Raw genomic sequence first — 24,187 nt, forward strand, 5'->3', positions numbered from 1 at the left:
AAGAACAATAACAAATTGCACACAACTTAGTTGCTAATTTGGTGACTACAATTATTCGAGATCATAATCTGGGAGGACAGTGAATTTCATACTAACTTTGATATGGCAGCATCCTCTCTACAAGAAATCTAATGCACATACCATCCAAATTAAGCAAAAATTATTATGCTAGAGTTTGCCATCACTCCTAATATATACATTGCAATACTCAAATCCAATCGACCTGATCAGGGAAATAATATCCAGATCAACTTAGTTGGATACTCCACTTATATTGGTTCACCACACAAAAAAACGAAAGCATCGTTCTTCATGAAGATGTGCAAAAGTGCAGGCTGGCCAGGGGCCAGTTTATGCTATGAACAGACTTTGATCAGCCAGAGAATAATCTGATGAATCGAATGGATACTCACAGCCAAATCTCAGTGCCTCATACAGGTTGGCAGGAGCCTCAGGATCATTAAACTCCGAAACCCCATGGTTCATACCTAAATAACCACCTTGATACAAACAAATTTGCAACTCTTCTTCCAGAGAAGCAAAAGCTGATCCACTTCCGAGGACTAGGTTCTTTTGGCCAGCTTCAAAATTAGTAAGGCAACTCAGATTGAAGCCCTGGTTTTTCATGTTCGATATACTGTTGGAACTGGGGTCAAAACCCTGGTCCACCACACAGCCCTTGGTTTGCTCTAGATAGGAGTCTGCTGCACTTATTGTTGGACTTACATGGCTACTGTAAGTGTTTCTGCATGCAGCTTGTGAAGGCTTATTTTTAATGGGGCGAGTCGTTTCTCCTGAGATAGATGGCCTTGAACTAATGGAAGAAATTGGCTTAAGTAGATTAGCTTGGAGGTGGTGCTGTACACCAGGCAGTTGTACTGTGTTGAAGCCATTACCTAACTGAACAACTGGCCTGTGCTCTTGTTTCATTTGAGTTTCACTCCAAGTGAACTTTGTTGGCATAGTGAAGTTTATTTCAGATTCCACAGATTCAAATGAATGATTCACACCCATCTGTGAACGCCTAGTCTTCAGAGAATCGGCAACATTACCGATTAATGCTTTCTTGTTTTCTGCATAAGAGTGACTGAAGTCCACTTGGGAACATCTGGTCTTGTGAGAATCAGGAATACTGCGAGTCGAACCTCTCTTGGGTTCTGATACAAGCTCTGGAATAATTCCCTTTACATCATATTCAAGGCTCTTTGGATCCACCACAATTGGAGCAGCCAAAGTATTGCCCGAAAATCTGTAGCTGCCATTTGTAACATCATTTTGTTGAATGTTAATTGAGTTCTGAAGACCAAAGATTCCTTGAGGATCTTTTGAGAGATGATCAGAATGCTTCACCCCACCAAAAGAAGATTTAAGGTCACTTTCCTTTTGCAGCCTACTCAAGTAGAGCCGATACTTCTGCATGTGAAATATTATCAATGAGAATGATATTTATGGCAAGAAAACATGTAATCTATTGTTGTACTTTATTTACAAGAGGGACTCCATTTTTCTTTCTCATAGAAAAAAAGGAGAGAGAAAGGAAAAAGAGGGACTCCTTTTTCTTACATATATATTGAAGGATTCAAAACTTTTTGGTGAAGAATTAATTACTTTCTGGTTGTAATCTACTATTTATATTTATTCTAAAGAGCAACAGAAGATACAAAAGCAAAATGACATTCCTCGAACATTTGGGATGACTAGCTGTTCAAAACTTTCTGTACTTCTTAATGTCAAGAACAGAAAGTCGAAATAATGACATTTTTGATGAAAGAATTAATTTCACCTCTGCACTGCTTCTTTCTTAGAAAACGAATCATCACCTAAATATCTCCATAATTCTATGTTAAAAACAATCTGAACTGCCAAGGAAGTGGGGGCAGTGTACCAATACTACTGAAAAAGCAGTTACGATTGTATCAGAAGAAAGCTTAAGAATTATCTATGTACCTGCAAGTGGCTAGCAACATTTTCTCTGGTCAACCAGGGCACGTTCATCAGGTCAAGTATTTTCTTTGGACCAACTTCTGCCAAACAGATATTATACATCATCCCTCTGTAGAAACATAATAAAGATGGTGGCTATATCATTGAAAATCAACACCAATGTCGAACAAAATTTTGAAAAGTAGCACAAAATGTGTCAACTTATAGTTCATGATGTTCATCCAAAACCCATGTCATGAATGATAAATGGACGTGCTCTATAAATGATAAATAGATGAAACTTACTGTCAAATCCAATTTGATGCACTGCTTTTACAAATTTCTGATGAAGATCAACAGACCAGACTACTCTAGCTTTTTTTGTAGATGACGAATCACTGAAGTCTTTGTCATCATATTTGTTTTCGATGTCCTTTCTTTTTCTAGATGAAGTGAGGTCGTCGACACCGAGGAAGTATCCATCATCATAGAGATCTGATCCATTTCTCGTCAGCTGAATACCATCGATGCTTTCATGACCCTCTATGTCTCGTATCTCATGTATCTTTTTTCTGAAGACATGCTGCCAAATGTTTCTCAGTTCTTTCATTCTTATTGGCTTAAGAAGATAATCGCACGCTCCATGCTGGACTCCCTTCATAACTCTACTTGTCTCTCCATCAACAGACATCACTGCATAGATATGACAAATATGATTGTCAGAAACTAGTTGGTAAAGGATACTTCCTGAATGAAGAGAAGACAAACTTTATGTGTCAAGGGAAGAGTACTAACTAATTACAGGAAGATCCATCTCAAGTCCAACATGCTCAAGAAGTTTAAAACCATCCATGTCAGGCATGTTCACATCACTGATTACAATGTCATATCCATCTTTCTTTTCGCGGAGCAAGTATAAAGCATCTCTTGCTAAACCACATGTTGTCACTGAAACACAGAAACACGAAGGAAACAAAGGAAAATTGTCAGAAGTAGTGAAATTTTAAGGCCATCGTTATTGAGTGGGTTGGAAATCTGAATACATAGTCAGATTGGCCGAAGCCATTCTGTGTGATACTTGGATAAAACAAAATCCAGTAACATAACTAACATTGGCTGCAGCATGAATACCACTTTATCAAGACTTGAAAAGCAAAATGAACTATCCACTTTACAAATGGAAACCTTCTCTATCTTTGTTTACATCAGTGCAAGAAATCATAAATAATCCCTCCCCAATATATTCGAAGGAACTAACAATGAAGAGGAGGTCCAGAGGAAAGTACTTCATTGTCTGTGAGGACCTAAGAAATGATTTAGCAAGTATAATACCAGATAAGAGCAGTAGGATATCGAAAATCCTATCCAACCCCACATCCAGGCCAGGAATAATCGAAAAAGATAATTGAATGCTTGCACTCTTGCTAGAAAGGTCTTTGTTGCAAGTAGTTGAAACAAGGATAGAAAGGAAATGCACTAAAGGATGTTGACATCAGAAATCCAAGAACAGGTGCAGGATTAGCGCGGTTCTTTACTAGTGACCACGTTTTCATGAAGCTGATCTGGATTAGAATGGTACACAAATCCACTGGGAAGACTACCAAAAGCACCAGGGAATACTCATCTGTTGCCTGGATTTGAGTAAGTTGATTGATCATTCAAAATTATCAAACATAAACTCTTTCAATCAAAGCTTATACATTTAATAGACAAATATAAGTTCAGCAGTCAATCTGGCTAAATTCTGAAAGGCCTTGTACTCGATTGGATTTCGATCACATAATCTTATAATCCTCCGTAATCATATATGCAGAAGTCAAAAGTTTGGCAGGCACTTCAGGTATGCTGTATGCATATAGGCCCACACAAATCAGCAACTTTTGGTAAAGGGAAATGCAATCAAACACACTCGAGTACTTGACAATCAAACCCTGATCATTTTGATAATCAATTTGCTTAATCAAACTCAATCTTTCTGCAAAAGAGCCTTGCACTCCAAGAAACCCATATGGTTAGATTACCAAATAAGATCAGATGCCATTCTAAAACCACAGCCATAAAGCCCAAGCATCATCTTAAATTCTTAATTCTTAAGCATAGAATAGTCTAAACACAATCACATAAAACATCCATATTAAACTCTACATGCATAGAGTTCCTGGAGCCCTAGATTAACATTTTTCAAGAAACACAGATAACAGACCTCCAAACACAGAAATGAAATATACCCAACCCTTGTAGTCCAAGATTAACCCCAAAAATAATAAAACCCATCTCAGAATCACCAAAACTCAATACCAGATTACATGTGATTCCATCACCACACTGAACCCAACAAGCAAAAGCCTTAATTTTTATTGAAACAGAGAAACAGTGAGGGGTCATAACCTTCATAGGAGCACTTCTTGAGCATCTTCTCCAAGATCTTGAGCCAAGTTGGATCATCATCAACGACCAGGACCCGGAGGCCGGCCGGAAACGAATCATTCCGGGAAGAAGAGAAGCTGCTCTCCATGTTAGCAACTCTTTTTTTGTTGATTGAAGTGAAGTGGGGACTTAAAAGCTCCAAAATGAGACATACTATATAACTAGGAGTGCCTTTGTGTTTCTTTATTAAAATGGCTCCTTTTGGAGTTTTATGTGAAGCTTTTGTGAGTGAGAGAGAAAGATAGTGATTGAAACAGAGAGACCCACGAATATATTTTTTGGCGCCGGATAGCTTAACGGTCCCGGTTAGCGCTAAAGACCCTTTTTGGTTTTGGGGAGCTTGTGTGGCTGCACATATGGGTGTGAGTTGGTACCGAAAAAGTCATATCGAAACTGACGGTCTTGTATTAAATATGGACATGACAGAACGACTTGGTATATTTTATGGGTAAATTATAAAAAAGTATTATTTTCTAATTTATATTAGGAAAAAGTCACTACTTATAAATTAATTATAAAAAAATCATCACATTTAAGTGTAAATTATAAAAAGGTCAACAAAATTAAAAAAAAATCACTTTAAAAATATTTTATGGACTATTTTGCCATTTCTTACTCTTTTTCTTCTTTTTTTCCTTATTTTTCTAATTTCGGCCATAACTTTCTCGTCCGGCGATAGATTTTGACGAAATTTGTACCGTTAGAAAGATCTCGCTCCCCTCTTTCATTTGATATACTACCCACTCCGAATCGACCAACCTTACAAGGCGCAACAACCATCTCAAATGGTTGCCGTCATCAATGGCTGTGCTTCAAGCAATTCCGGCGAAACCGAAACTCAAGGTTCCCTAATTCCTGCTATTCTCTTCATTATGAGCATACTTATACTAATCTCATTTGAATTTTAACAAAATTTCACATATTTCCACATTTCCTCTCAGCATGTCACAGCTCCTGTCACAGATGGTGTCACAGACACTGTCACACCTATTGTCACAATCGCTATCACACTATCTATTTACACCCAGTGTCACAACCTCTGTCACACTACTTGTCACAACCACTATCACACTACCTATTACACTAACTGTCACACCGCCTGTCATATCTCCTATCACACCCACTGTCACAGAAGTTGTCACACTATCTATTTACACTAACGGTCACACCCACTGTCATACCAATCTCATTTGAATTTTAACAAAATTTCACATATTTTCACATTTTCTCTCGGCATGTCACAGCTCCTGTCACAGACGTTGTCACAGACACTGTCACAGACGTTGTCACAGACACTGTCACACATACTGTCACAACCGCTATCACACTATCTATTTATACCCACTGTCACAACCTCTGTCACACTACCTGTCACAACCACTATCACACTACCTATTACACTAACTGTCACACCTCCTGTCACACCCACTATCACAGAAGCTATCACAGACGTTGTCACAATGCAACATTCTCTATTCTATTTGGTACGTGTCCCTTTATTATGTTTCTTTCTCTTCACAAATATACAGAGTCATAGCTTCAAACCAACCCAGTAATACATGTCGGCTCCTTCAATATATTAAACTTACCTGCACCACCGCAACCGAAACAGAATCCAAAAAAAAAGCTATTCATCGGTTACGACTTGTGAAAATGCTCCAAGTATGGAGTACACCACCACTACCTCTTCGACTCTGTCGTATCAGATCTCATCTCCTAATTCAAAGACCACATCCTTGTTAAGTAGCTCCTCGCCATCAGTTGCTCCTCCTTCACAATGACTCCAACCTCCCTAGCCACCTCGAGTCTTGCTTCTCCAAACCCAAGTCATTCCAGGCCACCAACCCCAACTCCACCACTGCCCCAAACAACACCGTTTGTCTTCTCCATTGGGTTCTTGCTATCCATTGAGGGAGGACTCTTCTTCTCCCAAATTGGTGATGTAGCAACTAGCGTCGCAGTCGGAGTCATCGGCGGCATTAGAGCTTCGAGAGTGGTAGATTTGGGCAACTCAAGACTATTAATTTTCATCTAGTGGCAATTTTTGTAATTTTCACAAATTTTATGGCAACGGTCAAAGATTTTTAATTGAGTGACTAAATTCTAATTTTAAAACATTGCTTGACTATTTTCTAATTTAAGGTGTCCACATCAACTTTTTTATAAGAAGCCCATATTTTATTCGTCATGTACATAATTTAATATCGAAAGTTTGTAATCGGTTCGGTATATACATATCTTATCAAATGTATAAAATATATTAAATCTATGTATTTTTTTATGTTTTTTTTTCTAGTTTTTTAGGTCTACATTGTACTTTTAAAGATTTTGAATATTAATTTACATTAACTAATAGTTATAAATATATATAATTACATGCAAAAATGCACATTTATATCGAACCAAATCCATTCTGAATCGATATGTACGGGTTCGATTTGGTATCAAGTTTCAAATTTACAATTCCGAACCGAAACTGAAATTGAATAAATTATTAGTATCGGTATCGACCGAATCTCAAACCGAACCATATCGGTCCCACCCCTAGCTGCACCAACCCAAAAAGACGGGGACTTGAATGAAAGGAATGGTTTTTACTAGATAAAGATTGCAACTTTGAGAAGATGGAGGGGTTGGGGTAACCAAATGAAGAGGTAGAATCTGAAGGTAGGTTGTGTGTGGAAGAATGTTGGAATGAAAAGCATTGAAGCATCTCATAATGAAATATGGTATAGGTAGCTTGATGTAGCAATTTCACTAGGAAGATGAGGTAGTTTGATTTAACCTTTGTACTGTGTTGTATAGTTATTCCCTCCCCTCTTTATAGGAATAAGACTGTGTGAGAAGACAATAGGAGAAAGAAGAAACAATTTGTGAGGTTCATAAACAAAAATTGGGTGGAGACTGGAGAATGCATTTTGATACCTAGAACGTTTGACATATATTCGCTTTTAGGTTTCACCCAATGTATCAAAAAAATAAATTATGCACATTCTATGTATTGATTAGAATATATAACTAGTTTGATATATTAGAAATTTAGAATTATGAGGTTGAAGTGTAGTGGTGTCTTTACAAAAATGGGAAGTATAGAAGTTTTACTAGCTTTGTGGTGTCTTTGCCTAGAATAACTATCTGATGAATCTTATAATACCTCAGGGGGCCAGCACTAAAACATTTTAGGCAAATATATGTTACATGTGTATGATTATGTGACACAAGAACCATTCCTTGGTTAAGACTTCCATTCCCTCCTTTGATCACTAGCATTAGTGGATTATGGACCCATATGATAATTTTCTTTAGAACACAAATCCAATAACAGAGCTGAGGGGCAAAGCACCCTTGTCAATTCATATTGGCATTAGCAACCAGATGACGGAGACAGTCTCCATGTCATTAGCTCGTGTCTATTACGCTTTGGTCTCTGTTATCTTCTAAACATGAAATAGAATTGGGGAGATTCCATTCTCCAGATATTTTAACCTCCTTAGAAAATGGAAGGCCTCTTCACCCTTCCCTCTTCAGAATTATATATAGAAATATCAAATTCATCTCCAAAGTAGTGAGGAGTAACGTTTGATCAGGCCGAATGTTGATATGATTTACGATTATTTTAAATTTTGAAGGCGTCTCTATTAACATATTAATTCTAATATAAAAAGAGATAATTAGAGGCACACCCAATATTGAATCCTCCTTTGAAGTTAAACTCATACCCAAATATTTTTTTCAATCTACTCCCAAATTCTTTTTATACAAGTCTATTTTACACTTTTGATATGTTTATTTTGGTTTGCTTTATCTTAACATCTATTTAAAATATTTCATTGTACATGTCTAATTCAAAATTTTCATTGATTCTTTATTACTTTAAATTTCTAAAAGAAACTTCTTCATATAGCTAATATTAAAATTTCAAAATGCAAACACTATATAACTGTTATAGATCATACAAGAGATCGATTTTCAAGCTTGTTGTGTATTTGTATCATGCATTTGTTTTTAAAATTTTAAATCTATGAATAAAGTATGTTATCCGTGATTCCATGCAATATATATGTATATATATTTTCTCAAATCTTTTCTTTTTGTATCATTTTACATGAACTTTCGTATGGTAAAACTTTATTCTAGGTTTCAATTTTTTTTACTCTATACTGTTACATAATAGATAGACACATATGCATGTTAGTATAAATCTCACATTCAACCTATGAAATAGATTTTTAGAATAATAGAATATCTAACAAACAGATTGATGTAAAAATCCCTAGAAGAGATATAAACATCTATATAGATACATACCTAATCATTAAGTTGTTATTAAAAACAAAACCTACTATGGGAAAAACTTATATCCCTACCTTAAACATAGGCTGTATTGATGAAATATAAACAAAATCTACCTACAAAATAGAAAATTTAAAATTATTCAAAAAAATGGAAAGTTTATATCATCATGAAGTGATTTCAATATTGAATTGATTTAAATTTAAAAAGCTTCTGAAATCTAGATATGTGATTAAAGAAATGTTCCATTATTTTTATTTCTAAATTTATGATGAGCAAAAGAAAAACTAAAATTATTTAGAAACTATGGAAATAAATAATTAAGATAATAAATGAGAGCACAATTTGTTCATTGACTAATTACCGATGCATATCAATTTTTAATAGTAACATTTTATAATTTAGATTACAGATAATTTGGTGAATTTAAAGAAAAATATAAGTGAATTTCTCTTAAAATAGTTTCTAAAAAATGAGTTTATAGTGAAATACCGTGCCGAAACTTATGTTAAGCTAATATCAAAATGAACGCTCATATTGAAATGCTTGTTCATCCATCCATTACTTTCTAGTTTCTTGAAATTCTTACTTTTGATTATAAATCTACAATGCACTTCACCTGCAAATTTTATTTCTGCTTCCAAGGAACATTAGCTTTGACCAAAACAAGTCCCTTTCAATCTTCTTTCTATTACTCCAATATCTTAGCAGGGCCTCTCAACAGATGACATGCACCCAATGACACAAGGATTTATGAAAATGACAAAGCTAATAGCCGATTAATTTCCCTAAATTTATCTGACTTTGGAATAAACCCATTGGAAAGATAAGTGAGGCTGGCTAATCATTATCGTTAATAGAGGCCACGATACTCCTATGGCAGAATAAGATTGAGGCTACCATTAGTGCCATTTGCTCCATATTGATGCCACATAAAGTGGCATATATCTTTCAGCAACACCATTTCAAAGAATGATTTATTAGTGCCAATCATCACATAATTAAGTGTTCTTGAGCAGCTACTCGTCCCAGCAAAAGAGAAGTAAAACATTGACATGTGCATAAGAACATGAACAGATCTAGAGCCTCATTAGTGCCAGAACCATTAATCTAAACCCCTAATGTTTCTACTTTCTTCAACTCAGGAAAAAAAGAGAGGAACAGTATGCTTTAAGAGGAGTGGGGTAGACAAGGACTTTGAACAAATAAAAACTCGATGGCTCTAAAAGGAAATGCCCACTTAGAAATTCTTTATCTTGGAGATCAATTATTTACTAAAGAGAGTGTGAGCATCATCCGTTAAAAACCATTTTGGAGGATGAACTCCATAAGTGGAGTCTCCCTTTTCATATGTTTATATAAAAGATAAATAGAATATGGCTCCTGCCTTATTATGTTCTTCTATGATGCTTCTCTCTGCTTATTCTCTTTTAACTTTTTTATTTTTTATTTTTTACTCCCTCTTTTTAACAGTTGTATTGATGCTGAATAAGATATACCTAAACCTAGATCATAGGGCTTGTCACCACTTCTAGAAGTAATAATTTTGTTTACCCGCCACACCACGTGAAACTGACATGTGTTGTACACAACTAATCATATTACGTCATAGTATAATTAATATGCACGCGGTGAAATTTACATATAAGAACTAATCAGAAATAATCACAGTAAAAAATGAACCAATAACATAAGGTGAGATATGTGGCAGATATATATAATAATTTCTCCACTTGTAACTTTGACTTTAAGTTTTTTGTTTTGCTCATCTTAAGACATTATACTAATCTTCATGATAAAATGATCTGAGGTTCACATTCAAAACTAATTGACAATGGATGGAGTGGCTCAAACCTCCTTATACACCTACATGCTAGGTCACAATTCTCAATGTGTGAGATATATTCTGAACACGCCTCCGCACGTGTGACAAATTTTTAAACCATATACGTGGACAACTTTTGTGTGATGTGGAGTACATGTGGTCATTTGGGCTTCACACGTGAACGTGGGTAATCCACTTTGATACCATGATAAAGTGATATGAGTTTACATCCAAAACCAATTAACAATGGATGAAGTGACTCAAACCCTTATAAACCCACAAGCTAGATCTTAATTTTCAATGTGGGATGTATATTCTCAACACTTCATATACTGAAAATTATGCTAGAGGAATACTGCACTTCCTTTAGGGTTGATTATACTCGGTTGTTTTATAAGATAGTCAAAGCCACACTTTCATACCAAAGTATAAAAGATTGTGTTGTATCATGCCTCAACACCAATAATACTTTAGTAACCTCTTGTCTTCTAACAGATTTATTTCAATAAGAACAAAAGTATGTAATGTCATTAAATTTATAGTACATCATGAATTAATCAGCAGAACACATAATACCAGCAAACTGCTTGCCATTTCCATCGCAACACAGGTTTCAAAATACTGTGTTGAATGCCAAGCATACCAATTACATATATCAATACTAGTGTATCCAGCGCTGTCGCCGCAGACTTGCAGGCCATCATTTGATGAAGGCTGGTCTGCTGCTCATTGATGTAGAATCAAGAATCTCCAAAGTCCAAAGCTACCTCCTTTCTGCTTGGGAACAGGCATTTCAATATTTCAGCTACTATATACAGCCACCATGAAACAGCTTGTCAACCTTTCATGGTGATTTACATAAACCTATCTATATTGTACTATATGTACAAAGGTAATTCAGCTTTTTGTGTAGTTGCAACTTCATTATTCATCTCCAAGTCAGAACATGTAATCATATACCACAACATGTGTTGCTGGCATGACAACAGGAAGATTTTCGACATAAAGATAGAAGCGTCTAAGGTTCTCCTTTGAAAGAGTTACGGCATCAATCACGTCACTACTTCTAGTGAGCACCCACAAGTCTGTAGAATTTACTCTCTTGAGGTTGCCACGGCAAAAAGGGCATGACTGTGATCGTGCATTCCTGTAATCAGGTACATTGTAGATCACCAGAAGTAAGTAACATGACTACATGAGCAGTAATTCTTAATGAAACTAGAAAAATAAATGAGGATGGGAAGTTCTTAATTATACCAATCATGGAAGCAAGTGATACACATAGAATGTCCACAATTCGGCAACACCATGTTTGCATAGTTTTCCATACATATACCGCATTCATCATCTCTGTCTAGATCATTATCCGAGAGGTTTTTCCAGTCTTCCATCCTCTTTTGGCTTCTCTTATTATTTTCCAGTTCGTTAAACTCGCCTTCAAGTTGTCTAAGATAAGGATATATTACACCTGCAATGATTTTCCAGCAAAAAAAAAAAACACTGATACATTAAATCTAATTTCCAAGAGGCAGGGAATTTTTCAATAAGAAAATAAGAGTTTAAGCATAAGAAGCTAACAGCAGAAGAATAAACATACCATAAAATTCCCGTATACTGATCTTTTGTTCTTTGGAGGATATTGAAGGAACACCATCTACATGTACCTGCACCATTATGCATTGCTTAATTTCTGTTGTTTAGACAACATAAAAAGTCTTTCATTTCTGGTTTTACAGGAAGTCAACAAAAAAGAAGAAGATAAAACCAAAAGATTACCTTGTATACAAGAATGTGGAGGAGGCCCAAGTAATTGGGAAGTATGTCTGTGCAACTGTAATCCATCCATTCAATGAAATAAAGGAAAAGAGGGGCAAAGGGGCTGTAAGACCATCTCATTTGGATACAATCTCCACCATAATCTCTGGGAAGAGAAGCTGCCCTGCAATTCCATTTCATAAATCAATGGAAAAAAGTATCAGATTACATATGCACCGGTAAATTGACCATTACAACAACATAATGTCACACGTTTAGCAGTTGGAAATAAAAGCTTGAAGAAGGGACTTCGTCTTCTCCTGAGATTTTGGAGGTGAAGACATAATTGCTGTGACGTTATGATGTCTATGAGGTTTATGATTTTCTCAGCTACAAACCCCTTGAGGGCAACATCACTAATCATGCACATACACCAAACTTTACTTTTCTGCTCCGATGAAAATTACCATCTAACAACCAAAACTGAATTGAGTATACCACACAGCAAACCACCCAGAAAATTAAAGATAAGGCAAATGCATTCCACAGTATTGATTGATCAACAACAAAGAACCAAACTTTTTATCACAACAAATAAAGAACCAATCTTGATCATAAACACAGAACTAACTGTTCAGAACGAATAGACTCACAAGCTGTTGGCATGTTGTATATCAGCTTCAAGAGCCTTGATAGATTCTGCGAAACAAGATTTGCCGGCCTGATCTTGCCACATGTGTTCTCCCTCCCTTTTCAGTTATGAGGAGAAAAGAAGAAGGGAAGGAAACAGAGACAAGAAGAGGGATGAGATGAAAAGACTGAGTTTATTGGTGGGATGAGTAAGTTCTGGTTTTTGTTTTTGTTGAAGAATGTTTGAGGTGGGAGGCATTAGATGGTGCGGTTTTAAAAAGAAATAGAGAAAGATAGGAGCAAAGTTAAGCTTTGCTTAGTGTTCAAACATATCCCACTTCAAGGAAAGAAAGGGATGCCTTCTCTTTCTCATGTTGCCTACATATTGTATCAACTACCTTCAGGCTTGGGCTTCACCACTGTCTGCAAGGCCAACTCTGACTTTTGGGATACTTTGGACCTCAAGTCCTCCTTAATCAATGTTGTCAAAGAATAAATCCACCCGTCAGAGTTGAATTTCATGGATATTCACCTTGGTGAAATTTTCCAAGTAGTAATTTAGGCTCTTCCTCAACACTTGTTATCAAATGGACGGTGTATATCTAGAGAACATGAACTATCCATTACCTGGAAATAGTTGGTTAACCACCGTTCTTACATGATACAACAATTTGATATATGCACTAAATCAAGAGAGTTCAAACAACATATCCAAAGTTAAGAGTGTTTAAACACGCAGATCCAAAGTCACTCGAATTATCGATCCATCAGTGATGTCGAAAAAATAGACTTGTGTACTAAGTTATCTACGTGAAACATACACAATTCTTACATTCGTCATCACTCTTCCAGAAGAGTCAAACTTGGATAGAGAAAAAAAAAACATAATTTGCTTAGTGTTGGCATGTTTATGGTTGCTCCAAGAAAAAAATCAAATTTGGGTTGCGAGGGTTGACAGAAAAAATCAAAACTGATCCCCATGATTGTGACATTCTCAAATATCTAGGGTCAGTACTCAGTAGGACAGTAGGTGATCTAACTGCTACCATAGTTTAAGTGGAAAATTAGTAGTGTGATAAACACATCACAACTATAATCAATTTGGTTAAGCTGGAATACCAACTTAGACAGAACACATAAATTGCAATGTTCATGGAGCCCGAAACCGACTTGGCCATTAATGACTAATGATCAAAATGATCAAGGTTTGTATTAGTGGACTCTCCAAATATCAATTTTAGAGCCCAATCATTGTTTGCTTTGGGGTTTTAGCCTTTAAATTTTGTCTCTTTTCTGCAACTGCATTGCTGCTTTACCATGCTTCATTATCAAGTTCTGGGTCCAAAATGAATACAAAGCATTTTATGCAGCTGGAACAACTGGGGCTGTTGATGATGATAGCATTTTTGCCTGTTGATTTTATGGGTGCCGATAATTTATGCAAGAAGTTTGTTAAAATGCTTATCGAAACTTATGTACGTGTAAATGTTAAACAAGTAAATGAAAGCAAGAGCTTCCTGGTCACTATTTTCTGCTTTCATGGCTCATTGTGTCAATCTGCAACTACCAAGTACTAGCTAACACAATAAATGTGATTTTACATCTATTTGTGCCCCTTGGTCTTTAAATTTTGTATCTAATCTGTAACTACATTGCAGGTTATGTTTGCTTAACAATCAAATTCTCATCAACTATATATAGAAGAAAAAGCATTTCTACGGTAGGCAGACTCAAGGTGTTACATGATAAAGTGATATGAGGTTCACATCCAAACTCAATTGGCAATGGATGGAGTGACACAAACTCTTATAAACTCACATGCTAGGTCTCAATTCCCAATGTGAGATTTATATTCTCAACACACCCCCGCACGTGTGGCGAATTTTCAAGCCATACACGTGGACAACATTTTGGGTGACGTGAAGTCTGTATGGCCATTTGGGCTTCACACGTGGACGTGAGTAATCCGCTCTGATACCATAATAAAGTGATCTGAGGTTCATATCCAAAATCAATTGGCAATTGATAGAGTGACCCAAATCCTTATAAACCCACAAGCTATGTTCTAATTCCTAATGTGAGATTTATATTCTCAACATTACATGTTTGTTAAAATGCGTTGAACAAAACTTATATGCAGAAAAACATAAACGAGATTTGAATGAGGTGTCTGACGAATTGTCTCCAAAAATTGGTTTATGTCTAATTATCTCCAAAATGAAAGAGGGACATGATCGAAAAACGAAAACTAGCATTACGATTTACGAGTTTCTTCATCTCGAATATTATGAACCGTAACAATGTGCTGGTTGTTATCATTGGCTGTATGAGTCAGTCTGCAATGAAGTAATACTATTGATGTGATTTTACAGTGGGTGAGTGAATTTGATATGATGACGATGGGTTGATAGAGATGGTGATATACTTGGGGACCATGTCATCGTCAAATTCTAATCCTTCATGCTTTTTCAAAGTTGAGAAAAGGTAGAGACAATGGGATGAGAAAGGAGATATCGTTGTAAGCTATAAAGCAAAAGCCTATAAAGCAAAGGGAATATGTATTTAGATGCTGTGTGTTAGTCTTCCACTCTTCCTAGTGTTGTTACCCGAGCTCCTCTTTGCGTCTCAAAATTCTCATCCTAATTCCCGATTTCCCGTCCCGTCACATCCTTATTTCACATAACAGTTTTCGGTAATTTTTCTCCATCAATGCATTTAAGTTTTAAGTTCAAATCTCTCGTTTTTTTTTCTTTTTCTCTTTATTAGTTTTCGCTTAATGTTTCATGCAATCATATTAGAGATGATACTCGATACTATGCAATAAGTTGTGCACTTGTGCACAGACATGAGTATGGAATCATGAAGCGAGGACACTAATCAAACCAAATCCTTTGCTATCAAAATATAGGTGTTGAAGCTTTGATAGAAATGCTTTGCTCATAGCAATGATTATTGGAAACACAAATCAATGACTCCAAAGTTTTGATCTTTTTTACATTGTAGACTGAGCTTGTGTCACTCTTTCCCAACGTTAAAAACCCAAAAAATACAAAGACAAACCAAAACCGCGTATCCAAAAGCCTCTAGAGATCAATTTTCTAGGGGGCGGGAAAAGAAAGAAGATTCCAAAATCAGAAAGAGAAAGCCAACGTGATTGAACACACCACAAAACCCTCTTCAATCAAGAAAAAGGGAAAGCTGAGTGGAGTATTGTACTAGAGAAACACAGATCCTTACGCAATAAGCTTAACACAAACAGTTTCGGTTTCATCAACCTCACATTCCACCCAACACTGCAAAAGCTCACTTCTTTCTCATTTTCAATGGCTTCATTACTTTACTGCATGTTCATATTTCTTTACCTAGTCTCCTCTGTTCAGTCCCAAGTTCAAGGTATGTTCTTTAATAAAGCTGTTAGTAGATTCTCAGTTCTGTTCGGTGAAATCCAAGTTAGTATTTGTTTTTGTAGTTCAAATTTTGTAACTTTAGCTTCAATTCTATCAAATATGTACAGAGTTTGTTAGTATTGATTGTGGAGGTTCAAGTAATTCCAGTGACCCAAGTACTGGACTTTCATGGATTTCAGACATGGGTCTCATGAAACAGGGCAGGTCAGTCCCGGTACAAAACCCAAATGGAAACTTGGTACAGTATCAAACCCGCAGAGATTTCCCCATAGACGGCAAAAAGTACTGTTACACCTTAAGCACACAAGAGAGGAGAAGGTACTTAGTTCGTGCAACGTTTCAGTATGGCAGCCTGAAAAGTGAGGATACATACCCCAAATTCGAGCTTTACTTGGATACAACTATGTGGTCTACTGTGACTATATTCGAAGCCTCGAGAACATATGTCAATGAGATGATCATCAGGGCGTCGTCTAATTCAGTTGATGTTTGTGTGTGTTGTGCCACAACTGGTTTCCCATTCATTTCCACTCTGGAGTTGAGGCCTTTGAACATTTCTATGTATGCCACGGATTACGAGGATGATTTTTTCTTGAAAGTGGCTGCTAGGGTGAATTTTGGCGCTCCAAGCACGGATGTCATCAGGTAAATCAAGCAGTACTAGCTCAATAATGCATTTTAAGTTTTTGTAGAAACTAGTGCCTGAACTAGTTGTTTTGTGAATGAACTAGTTTGGATGATTTGATGTGGTGATTTTTATACCTACATTGCAAATGTAATGTTTTTCTCAGGTACCCTGATGATCCATATGACCGGATTTGGGACTCGGATCTTGTGAAAAGGCAGAACTATCTGGTAGGGGTGGCCCCTGGTACAGAAAGAATCAATACATCTATAAATGTGGATACAGGAAGCAGAGAGTATCCACCTATGAAGGTGATGCAGACCGCAGTTGTTGGCACAAAGGGAACACTAAGCTACAGATTGAATCTAGATGGTTTCCCAGCAAATGCTCGAGCTTATGCTTATTTTGCAGAAATAGAGGATTTAGGTGCCAATGACAGTAGGAAGTTTAGACTTGAGCAACCGAACTTACCGGAGTATAATAGTGCGGTGGTGAATATTGCTGAGAATGCAAATGGGATGTACACTCTTTATGAACCGAGCTACATGAATGTGAGTCTGGAGTTTGTTCTGTCATTTGCATTTGTTAAGACATCAGATTCTACACGAGGACCACTTCTAAATGCAATAGAAATAAGTAAATACGTGCCGATTGCTGCAAAGACGGATAGACAAGACTGTAAGTTCCATGATCTTACTATTGTGTTACCACTTACCTGAGAATTTGTATCAGATTGGCTGTTGATTACCAGTCATGGTTATTATTGTAGCGGCTGTCCTCAACATTCTTCGTCTCATGTCCTCCGAAAGTCTGTCACTAGATGAAGGTGATCCATGTGTCCCTACTCCCTGGGAATGGGTGAATTGTAGTTCTATAGCACCATTGAGAATTGTAAAAATGTAAGTTCTTCATACCTTTACTCTCTGGAAACCTCTCCTCCTATTTTTTTTTCTATTGAACTTAGGTTTTATACATGTTTGAACTTGCAAACCATCAGACAGGACATATGAAACTCTGAAAGGATTTATAGACTCTTAAGACAATGGTTAAGGTCAGAGTCATCATGTAGGTAGCTTCATTATTCATCAAATGCACCTTTGGTGGTGCAGCTAATGCTAATGTACATTAGCCGAAACCAATAGACATAATTACTTCTATGAACATCAAGCATTCAAATTTCAGATCTTCAACTATGGTAGAGTTACTAGCTTATAAGTTCGTGGATGGATGTCTATAGAAGTCCTTGTTGGGACAACAAAAGGTATTGCATCGATAGATCAATGTAGGTTGCTAAGCACTTTCTCTATTGCCCAAAATCCTAAGTTCTGAAAATTATAATTAGCATTTATAGTCTAGGAGCTTAGCTGCAGATTGCAACTCTAACATATGGGTATAGTGACTTATCAGGGAAAAATATGAAAGGTGAAATTCCAAGGGAGCTAAATAACATGCAGGAATTGACAGAGTTGTAAGACTTTATTATCTTCTAAATATATGTTTGTTTATTTTTTTTCTCTATCTTTTTCACTTTTTAGTTGCTCTTGCAATTGATTACTTTGTGTCACTTAGGTGGTTGGCCGGTAACTCCTTCAGTGGCCCATTTCCTGACATCAGTAATCTTATCAATATAAAGATTCTGTAAGCTTTTCAAATCTTGCAACAAGACTTTGTTCTGTGAATTCCTAGAGTTTCATCATTGATTCTTCCTTTGTTCTTTGGTCAACATGGAGGCATCTAGAGAATAACAAATTGACTGGTGCACTACCTTCTTACCTGAATAGCTTGTCTAATTTGCAAGAACTGTAAGCAGCAATCTACTTCAACTGTGCTGTCTTTGTGTTCAATGCTTCATATGTTGTCAAGATTTGAAGTTCCTTGGACTGTCTTACTCAAACTTTGATACTCGTTTTGAGCATGTTGTAAATGTGAATCCATATGCGGCAGGTACATTCAGAACAATTCGTTCAGTGGGGAAATTCCTGCAGGACTGTTAACAGGGAATGTCACCTTTGAGTAAGTGTGTCTCTAATGCAATATGAATATGACATTATGAAGTAAGAGCTTGACAGCAATGTATATAATTTGTTTTCCAATGACTACACATCTTTACTCACAAATGTCAACATAAAGTTTAAGACATCAATAGCCTTGAATAGTTTATCAACAGAGGCTACTCTATTTTTCAGATACAATGATAATCCCAGGCTACACAAGGGAGAACACAAGCACAAGCATGTAAAGTTGATAATTGGAATTTCAGTTGGAGTACTAGCGGTTGTAACCATTTTAATCTTGGGGGGTCTATTGCTTTTGCGTGGTCATCGAGAAAAGTCACATGAACAGAAAAGATATCACAAAGGTTTGTACTTCAAGAATCTGTTGTACTATTATCATAGTTCTGCAATTCAACATCTGTTCTTCTGCATCAGGTGATTCTCTGCGTGCCAGCACGAAGCCTTCAACAGTCTATTCAGGTTCCAGGGGGCATTTGATGGAAGAAGGCATAGCTTGCTACATTACACTCTCTGACCTGGAAGAAGCCACTAACAGTTTTTCAAAGAAAATTGGGAAAGGAAGCTTTGGAACTGTCTATTATGGAAGGATGAAAGATGGAAAAGAGGTGGCGGTTAAAATGATGGCAGATTCATCTACCCACATGAATAAGCAATTTGTGACTGAGATAGCCCTTTTGTCAAGAATTCATCATAGGAACTTGGTTCCCCTAATTGGATACTGTGAAGAAGAACATCAATGCATTCTAGTTTATGAGTATATGCACAATGGGACTTTACGAGATCACTTACATGGTCTGCTTACTCATCTAACACTATATAAGTTATAAATTCTCAGATGTGTTGTTTGCAAGAAGTCTGATCAGCTGCATGACATAACTTGTTGAAAACAGGATCTACTGCCCCCAAGCACTTAGATTGGCTAATTCGCCTTCGGATAGCCGAAGATGCAGCAAAAGGTTAAGTTATAACTTCCTACTAGTTTATGCTTTCCTTCATTTTTAACTTTATCTTAACAAAGTTTACATCTACAGGTCTTGAGTACTTGCACACTGGATGCAACCCTAGTATCATCCACCGAGATGTAAAAACGAGCAATATTTTACTGGACAATAACATGAGAGCCAAAGTGTCAGATTTTGGACTGTCTAGGCAAGCAGAAGAAGATCTAACTCATATATCAAGTGTTGCTCGAGGAACAGTAGGGTACTTGGATCCCGAGTAAGCCATAATTATGATATATGCACAATTGCTGATTGATTATGTTCTCTCTTGGATACACTCAGTTTAAATCGTCTTTACTCTTAACAGGTATTATGCTAATCAGCAATTGACTGAAAAGAGTGATGTATATAGTTTCGGGGTTGTTCTACTAGAACTGATTTCAGGGAAAAAGCCTGTTTCACCAGAAGACTTTGGTCCTGAATTGAACATTGTTCACTGGGTATGCCATCCACTCCACTCAAATTACTATTAAAGTTCAAAACTGATCATCTTGCACTTCAGAATTGCATCTTGAAAACAATTGTAATCACATGAAAATTATTGATTTCCAGGCGAAATCCTTAATTCGTAAAGGGGATGTAGTAAGCATCATGGATCCATTTCTGGAAGGGAATGTCAAGATTGAGTCCATTTGGAGAATTGCTGAAATTGCAATACAATGTGTTGAGCAATATGGAGTTTCTCGGCCAAGAATGCAGGAGATCATTGTAGCTATACAAGAGGCTGTGAAGATTGAAAAAGGCAGTGAGGCCAACCAGAGAATATCATCAGGTAGTTCTTCAAAGGCTCAGTCTTCCCGGAAAACTTTACTCACAAGCTTCCTTGAAATTGAGAGTCCTGACATATCAAAAGATTGCCTAACTCCATCTGCAAGATGATTCTGTACCAAGCCTTTATTTTGCTGTTAACAATATTCTGACAATGATTATAGAAACTAATTCAATCTCAGTTCATTAAACATTGTAAAACTTTTTGCACATTATGTATGGTTCACCTGGTTTTGAAAGGAGTATGTACCTTACTGAAGCTTTTTTTATTTTTTAGAATGAAATATTTTGCAATTGCAGATTCTGTTATCAACAAATCAATAAATTAAGAATCATTCTCCTACTCGAGACAGAAGCCACCATAAAATATGATTGGCAGACCCCATTCTCAAGTAGGGAAAAAAATAATTGACCTAATTTTGAGGCCTAAAATTTCTTTTGCTTATTGCCACAACATCAATAATTCATAATTGCTAAGTATATATTGCTTTCCTTAAGGGATTCTCCACTAAGTCCACCTGACATGTTCTGTGGATAAACCTACCCCAAAAATGGGACCCACCCCTCTGATCAATGGTTACCAGGTGACTGCATAATGAGTCAGTAAAATAAATACTCCAATACACATAAGAGAAACCCACCACCAAATAAAATCATACAAAAAACAAGTAGTTGAATTAAAAACTTGGAATTTGTTCCTAAAACCATATAAATAATGCTCCATTCAGAAATGATAACAATTTCATTCATTAAAAAAATCAGACAAAAGGTTCTTGCCCAATTTCAAAAGAGAACCAAATTTGTAAAAGCCAGATTAGATAGCCAACACAAAAATATCATTTCTCTTCTAATTACTTTGTGAACAGAATCATTTCTCTTATTTGACTTATCAAAGACATTTGAAAAAGGATAATATGATAATGAACATAATTTAAATGAGGGCGTCCTTCTCCAAATTCCGAAGAATTTTTTTTATTAAAAAAAACCATCTTCAATCCTTCATTATCATCATAGCAGGGTAGTTTTGTTATACGTATTTTATTTGTGAGTCTGTGACCATAGGGAAACAAGCAACACCGAAAACAGTCATTTTCAGCCGCCTATATGTCACAGAAGGTTTTAGATTAAAAAACCACACACAAAAGCCTAGGGAAACAAGCCTTTCTGTTCTGTCTTTGTTGCTCCGCCTATGAAGCTCTCTCTCTGAACAGAGACCATAACAACCCAGAAAGATTAAACCTTTGTTGGTTTTCGATTGTGGGTTTCTCATACAAAGATTAAACATTTGTGAGCATAGAGAGGAGTTGTTTCTCTCTCTGTTCTTGGGTCTCTTTGCTTTGTTGTGATGGAGATGATATACTACCAGTCTTCGTACCAAGACTCTTTGAATGTTATAGAGGCTGATATACAGCATGCCAATTCTCTGTGAGTACAGCTTTGCTTCTTGTTTATTTCTTTTTGTTTGCTAATTTTAGTTTTTGTTCTGCATAGCTTTTACTCAACTGGGAAGTTTTGTGTTTTGAGTCCAAGTCCAGATTTTTTTGCCTTGTAATCATGGTCAAAGATCATAGATTCCAATTGAGGCAAGAACAAGCAGAATCCATATTGTCTGGTCCATATTTAGCTCTCTGTGACTCTGTCTATTTGTCAATTTGGGATTTTTGGGGAGCATGGTTGAGTTCTTGATTGAATTGTAAAGGTGGGTACTTCGCTTGTTGTTTGTGTTGTACTAATTTTGGTTTTGGATTATGGTATGTGTAGAGCTGCTGCAATTCCAAGAGCTAAGGGTGGTGTTCGTTTTGAAATGAAATTGGTCTACAATCACTGGGCTCCTCTCTTTCTGTTCATGTTGCAGTGGATTGATTCCTCATGCACTTGTCTACTTCCGGGATATCTAAATTTCTTCCATATACGTGTCTACAAGGTTGGTTTCTGCTTCTGTAGTCTATAAACGTGTATTGATTGTTATGGGGGAGTTTACTTTCTTTGTTGTAGAATTTGAGCATGCCTTTTTCGATACAGGTATACGCAGACGGCAGACCGAAGATTTCGACCCATGGAAGGAAGGCAACTCTAAGGGACTTTTATTGTATGTGAAGTTGGCCTGTTATTCGACTTGTCTATGATTTCAGTTGGTAGTGACTTGTGTTTCACTAAATTGATTCTACCTTTATTTGGTTGTTCGAAATTGAACTGCAGCTGTTATCTTACCGTCTCTTCAGCGGCTTCATGGGGATTGTGGGGACATTGATGGTGCTGATGAAGAGCATCCTAGCATGAAAGTTTATGGGAAAAAGTTAATGAAAGGAGATAGCAGTCTTGGCAAAGCGAAGATAACTAAAGGGGATGGCAGTCTTGGCAATACTGAGTTAGAGAGAGAAGAGGAGTGTGGGATTTGCTTAGAGACGTGCACCAAAATGGTCTTGCCTAATTGCTGTCACGAAATGTGCATCAAATGTTACCGAAATTGGTATGTACAAAGATTCGAAATTGAAATGTGTCCTCTTATTCATTTATGACTCCTATAACATTAACCATGAGTGGCTGTTTCCAAAGAGTCTTTTTTGCACTTGAAATGTTGGGTTGGTTTCTAGTTTACTAAAATAATCTTTGCTTAATGATCTGCAGGAACAGAAAGTCGGAGGCCTGTCCTTTCTGTCGTGGTAATATAAAGAGAGTTAATTCAGAAGACTTATGGGTGCTCACTTGTAGTGATGATGTTGTCGACACCGAAACCGTTTCAAAGGAGGACCTGTTGCGATTTTACCTCTACATCAACAGCCTCCCGAAAGATTATCCAGATGCTCTTTTCTTGGTGTATTATGAGTACTCGAATTTGATCTGAAAAGAAGAATAACGAAGTACAGGCGGTGTACATAAAGAAATGAGGCTCCTGTCAATTGTAAATAGAATCTGGTAAGGAACTTTTATTTGATTTCTTACCCAAAATAACAGTTCTATGTTGTCTTTATCTAAGTTTAGATGTCAAGTGTATGATTGCTTCATTAGTAATATCAAAATTCTCGTTTCATATATTAGAAATCCATTGTTTAGCACAAAATCTATTAGGTAAATGGCTGCAATGAGCAACTCCATGTAAAACTCATTGTTGCAACTCACTTATGGGTTGGCCTATTAGATACTTCTTGTTTCCAGCATATGATTCCTAGGCTTAACCCTTAGAAGTGCGTTGAATGTCAAGAAGACATGAAAATGAATAAATGTGTAGCAAATTACATTTTTTTTCCTTTCCAATATTTAATTACATAACATGATTTCCTATATATCAAAATGTGGTACGGAGTCAAAGGAGATTCAATGAGTTGATTCTTCATTACCTATATAAGTAAGAATATATTCATGAACACACAATGATGCCACAATAATGCAGCGTAACTTATCCGTTGGAACCCACCAACGTCAGTTTTGAATCCACAAGACTAGGGTTTCTTGAATCTACGAGAAGTTCTAGAATTATATGAAATATGTCTCATACGGCCACAAGAGGTAGCTTAAAT

The 24,187-nt window shown here is 36.5% G+C and overlaps 4 protein-coding genes across 6 annotated transcripts in view; 2 read left to right on the forward strand and 2 right to left on the reverse strand.

The window, feature by feature from the left end:
* The window catches only part of LOC126792704 (E3 ubiquitin-protein ligase AIRP2-like), a 124,748-nt gene extending 101,037 nt beyond the window's left edge, over window positions 1–23,711 (forward strand). The window contains exons 2-6 of the mRNA XM_050519165.1: window positions 21,954–22,094; window positions 22,431–22,593; window positions 22,692–22,758; window positions 22,869–23,139; window positions 23,298–23,711. Of these exons, the coding sequence (XP_050375122.1) occupies window positions 22,015–22,094; window positions 22,431–22,593; window positions 22,692–22,758; window positions 22,869–23,139; window positions 23,298–23,514 (798 nt within the window). The 5' untranslated portion in view covers window positions 21,954–22,014 and the 3' untranslated portion in view covers window positions 23,515–23,711. The remainder of the gene's footprint in view (window positions 1–21,953; window positions 22,095–22,430; window positions 22,594–22,691; window positions 22,759–22,868; window positions 23,140–23,297) is intronic.
* Window positions 14–4,473, reverse strand: LOC126792683 (two-component response regulator ARR11). 2 transcript variants are annotated; one of them, XM_050519141.1, is made up of 5 exons: window positions 4,312–4,473; window positions 2,719–2,871; window positions 2,230–2,616; window positions 1,948–2,021; window positions 14–1,413 (listed from the first exon to the last, which is right to left on the reverse strand). In XM_050519141.1, the coding sequence occupies exons 1-5, from the start codon at window positions 4,436–4,438 to the stop codon at window positions 352–354; spliced, it is 1,803 nt and encodes a 600-aa protein (XP_050375098.1). In that variant the 5' UTR covers window positions 4,439–4,473; the 3' UTR covers window positions 14–351. The 2 variants fall into 2 exon arrangements, with proteins under 2 accessions (XP_050375098.1, XP_050375097.1); XM_050519140.1 differs by having other exon boundaries at window positions 1,948–2,024.
* LOC126792705 (E3 ubiquitin-protein ligase AIRP2-like) lies at window positions 10,996–13,172 on the reverse strand. Its single transcript, XM_050519166.1, has 5 exons — window positions 12,877–13,172; window positions 12,245–12,407; window positions 12,066–12,132; window positions 11,726–11,936; window positions 10,996–11,615 (listed from the first exon to the last, which is right to left on the reverse strand). Exons 1-5 carry the CDS (start codon window positions 12,957–12,959, stop codon window positions 11,408–11,410), a joined length of 732 nt encoding a protein of 243 aa, XP_050375123.1. The 5' UTR covers window positions 12,960–13,172; the 3' UTR covers window positions 10,996–11,407.
* Window positions 15,966–20,872, forward strand: LOC126792680 (probable LRR receptor-like serine/threonine-protein kinase At1g67720). Of its 2 annotated transcripts, none has more exons than XM_050519135.1 (14): window positions 15,966–16,246; window positions 16,440–16,905; window positions 17,052–17,563; window positions 17,655–17,784; window positions 18,282–18,353; window positions 18,455–18,523; window positions 18,616–18,687; window positions 18,830–18,898; window positions 19,072–19,244; window positions 19,315–19,692; window positions 19,791–19,856; window positions 19,932–20,118; window positions 20,209–20,341; window positions 20,454–20,872. In XM_050519135.1, the coding sequence occupies exons 1-14, from the start codon at window positions 16,177–16,179 to the stop codon at window positions 20,778–20,780; spliced, it is 2,724 nt and encodes a 907-aa protein (XP_050375092.1). In that variant the 5' UTR covers window positions 15,966–16,176; the 3' UTR covers window positions 20,781–20,872. The 2 variants fall into 2 exon arrangements, with proteins under 2 accessions (XP_050375092.1, XP_050375091.1); XM_050519134.1 differs by having other exon boundaries at window positions 15,967–16,246; window positions 16,368–16,905.
* Window positions 23,712–24,187: the final 476 nt, after the last annotated feature.

This window comes from Argentina anserina, chromosome 4 (genome assembly GCF_933775445.1).
Source record: "Argentina anserina chromosome 4, drPotAnse1.1, whole genome shotgun sequence".
Lineage (NCBI taxonomy): Eukaryota > Viridiplantae > Streptophyta > Magnoliopsida > Rosales > Rosaceae > Argentina > Argentina anserina.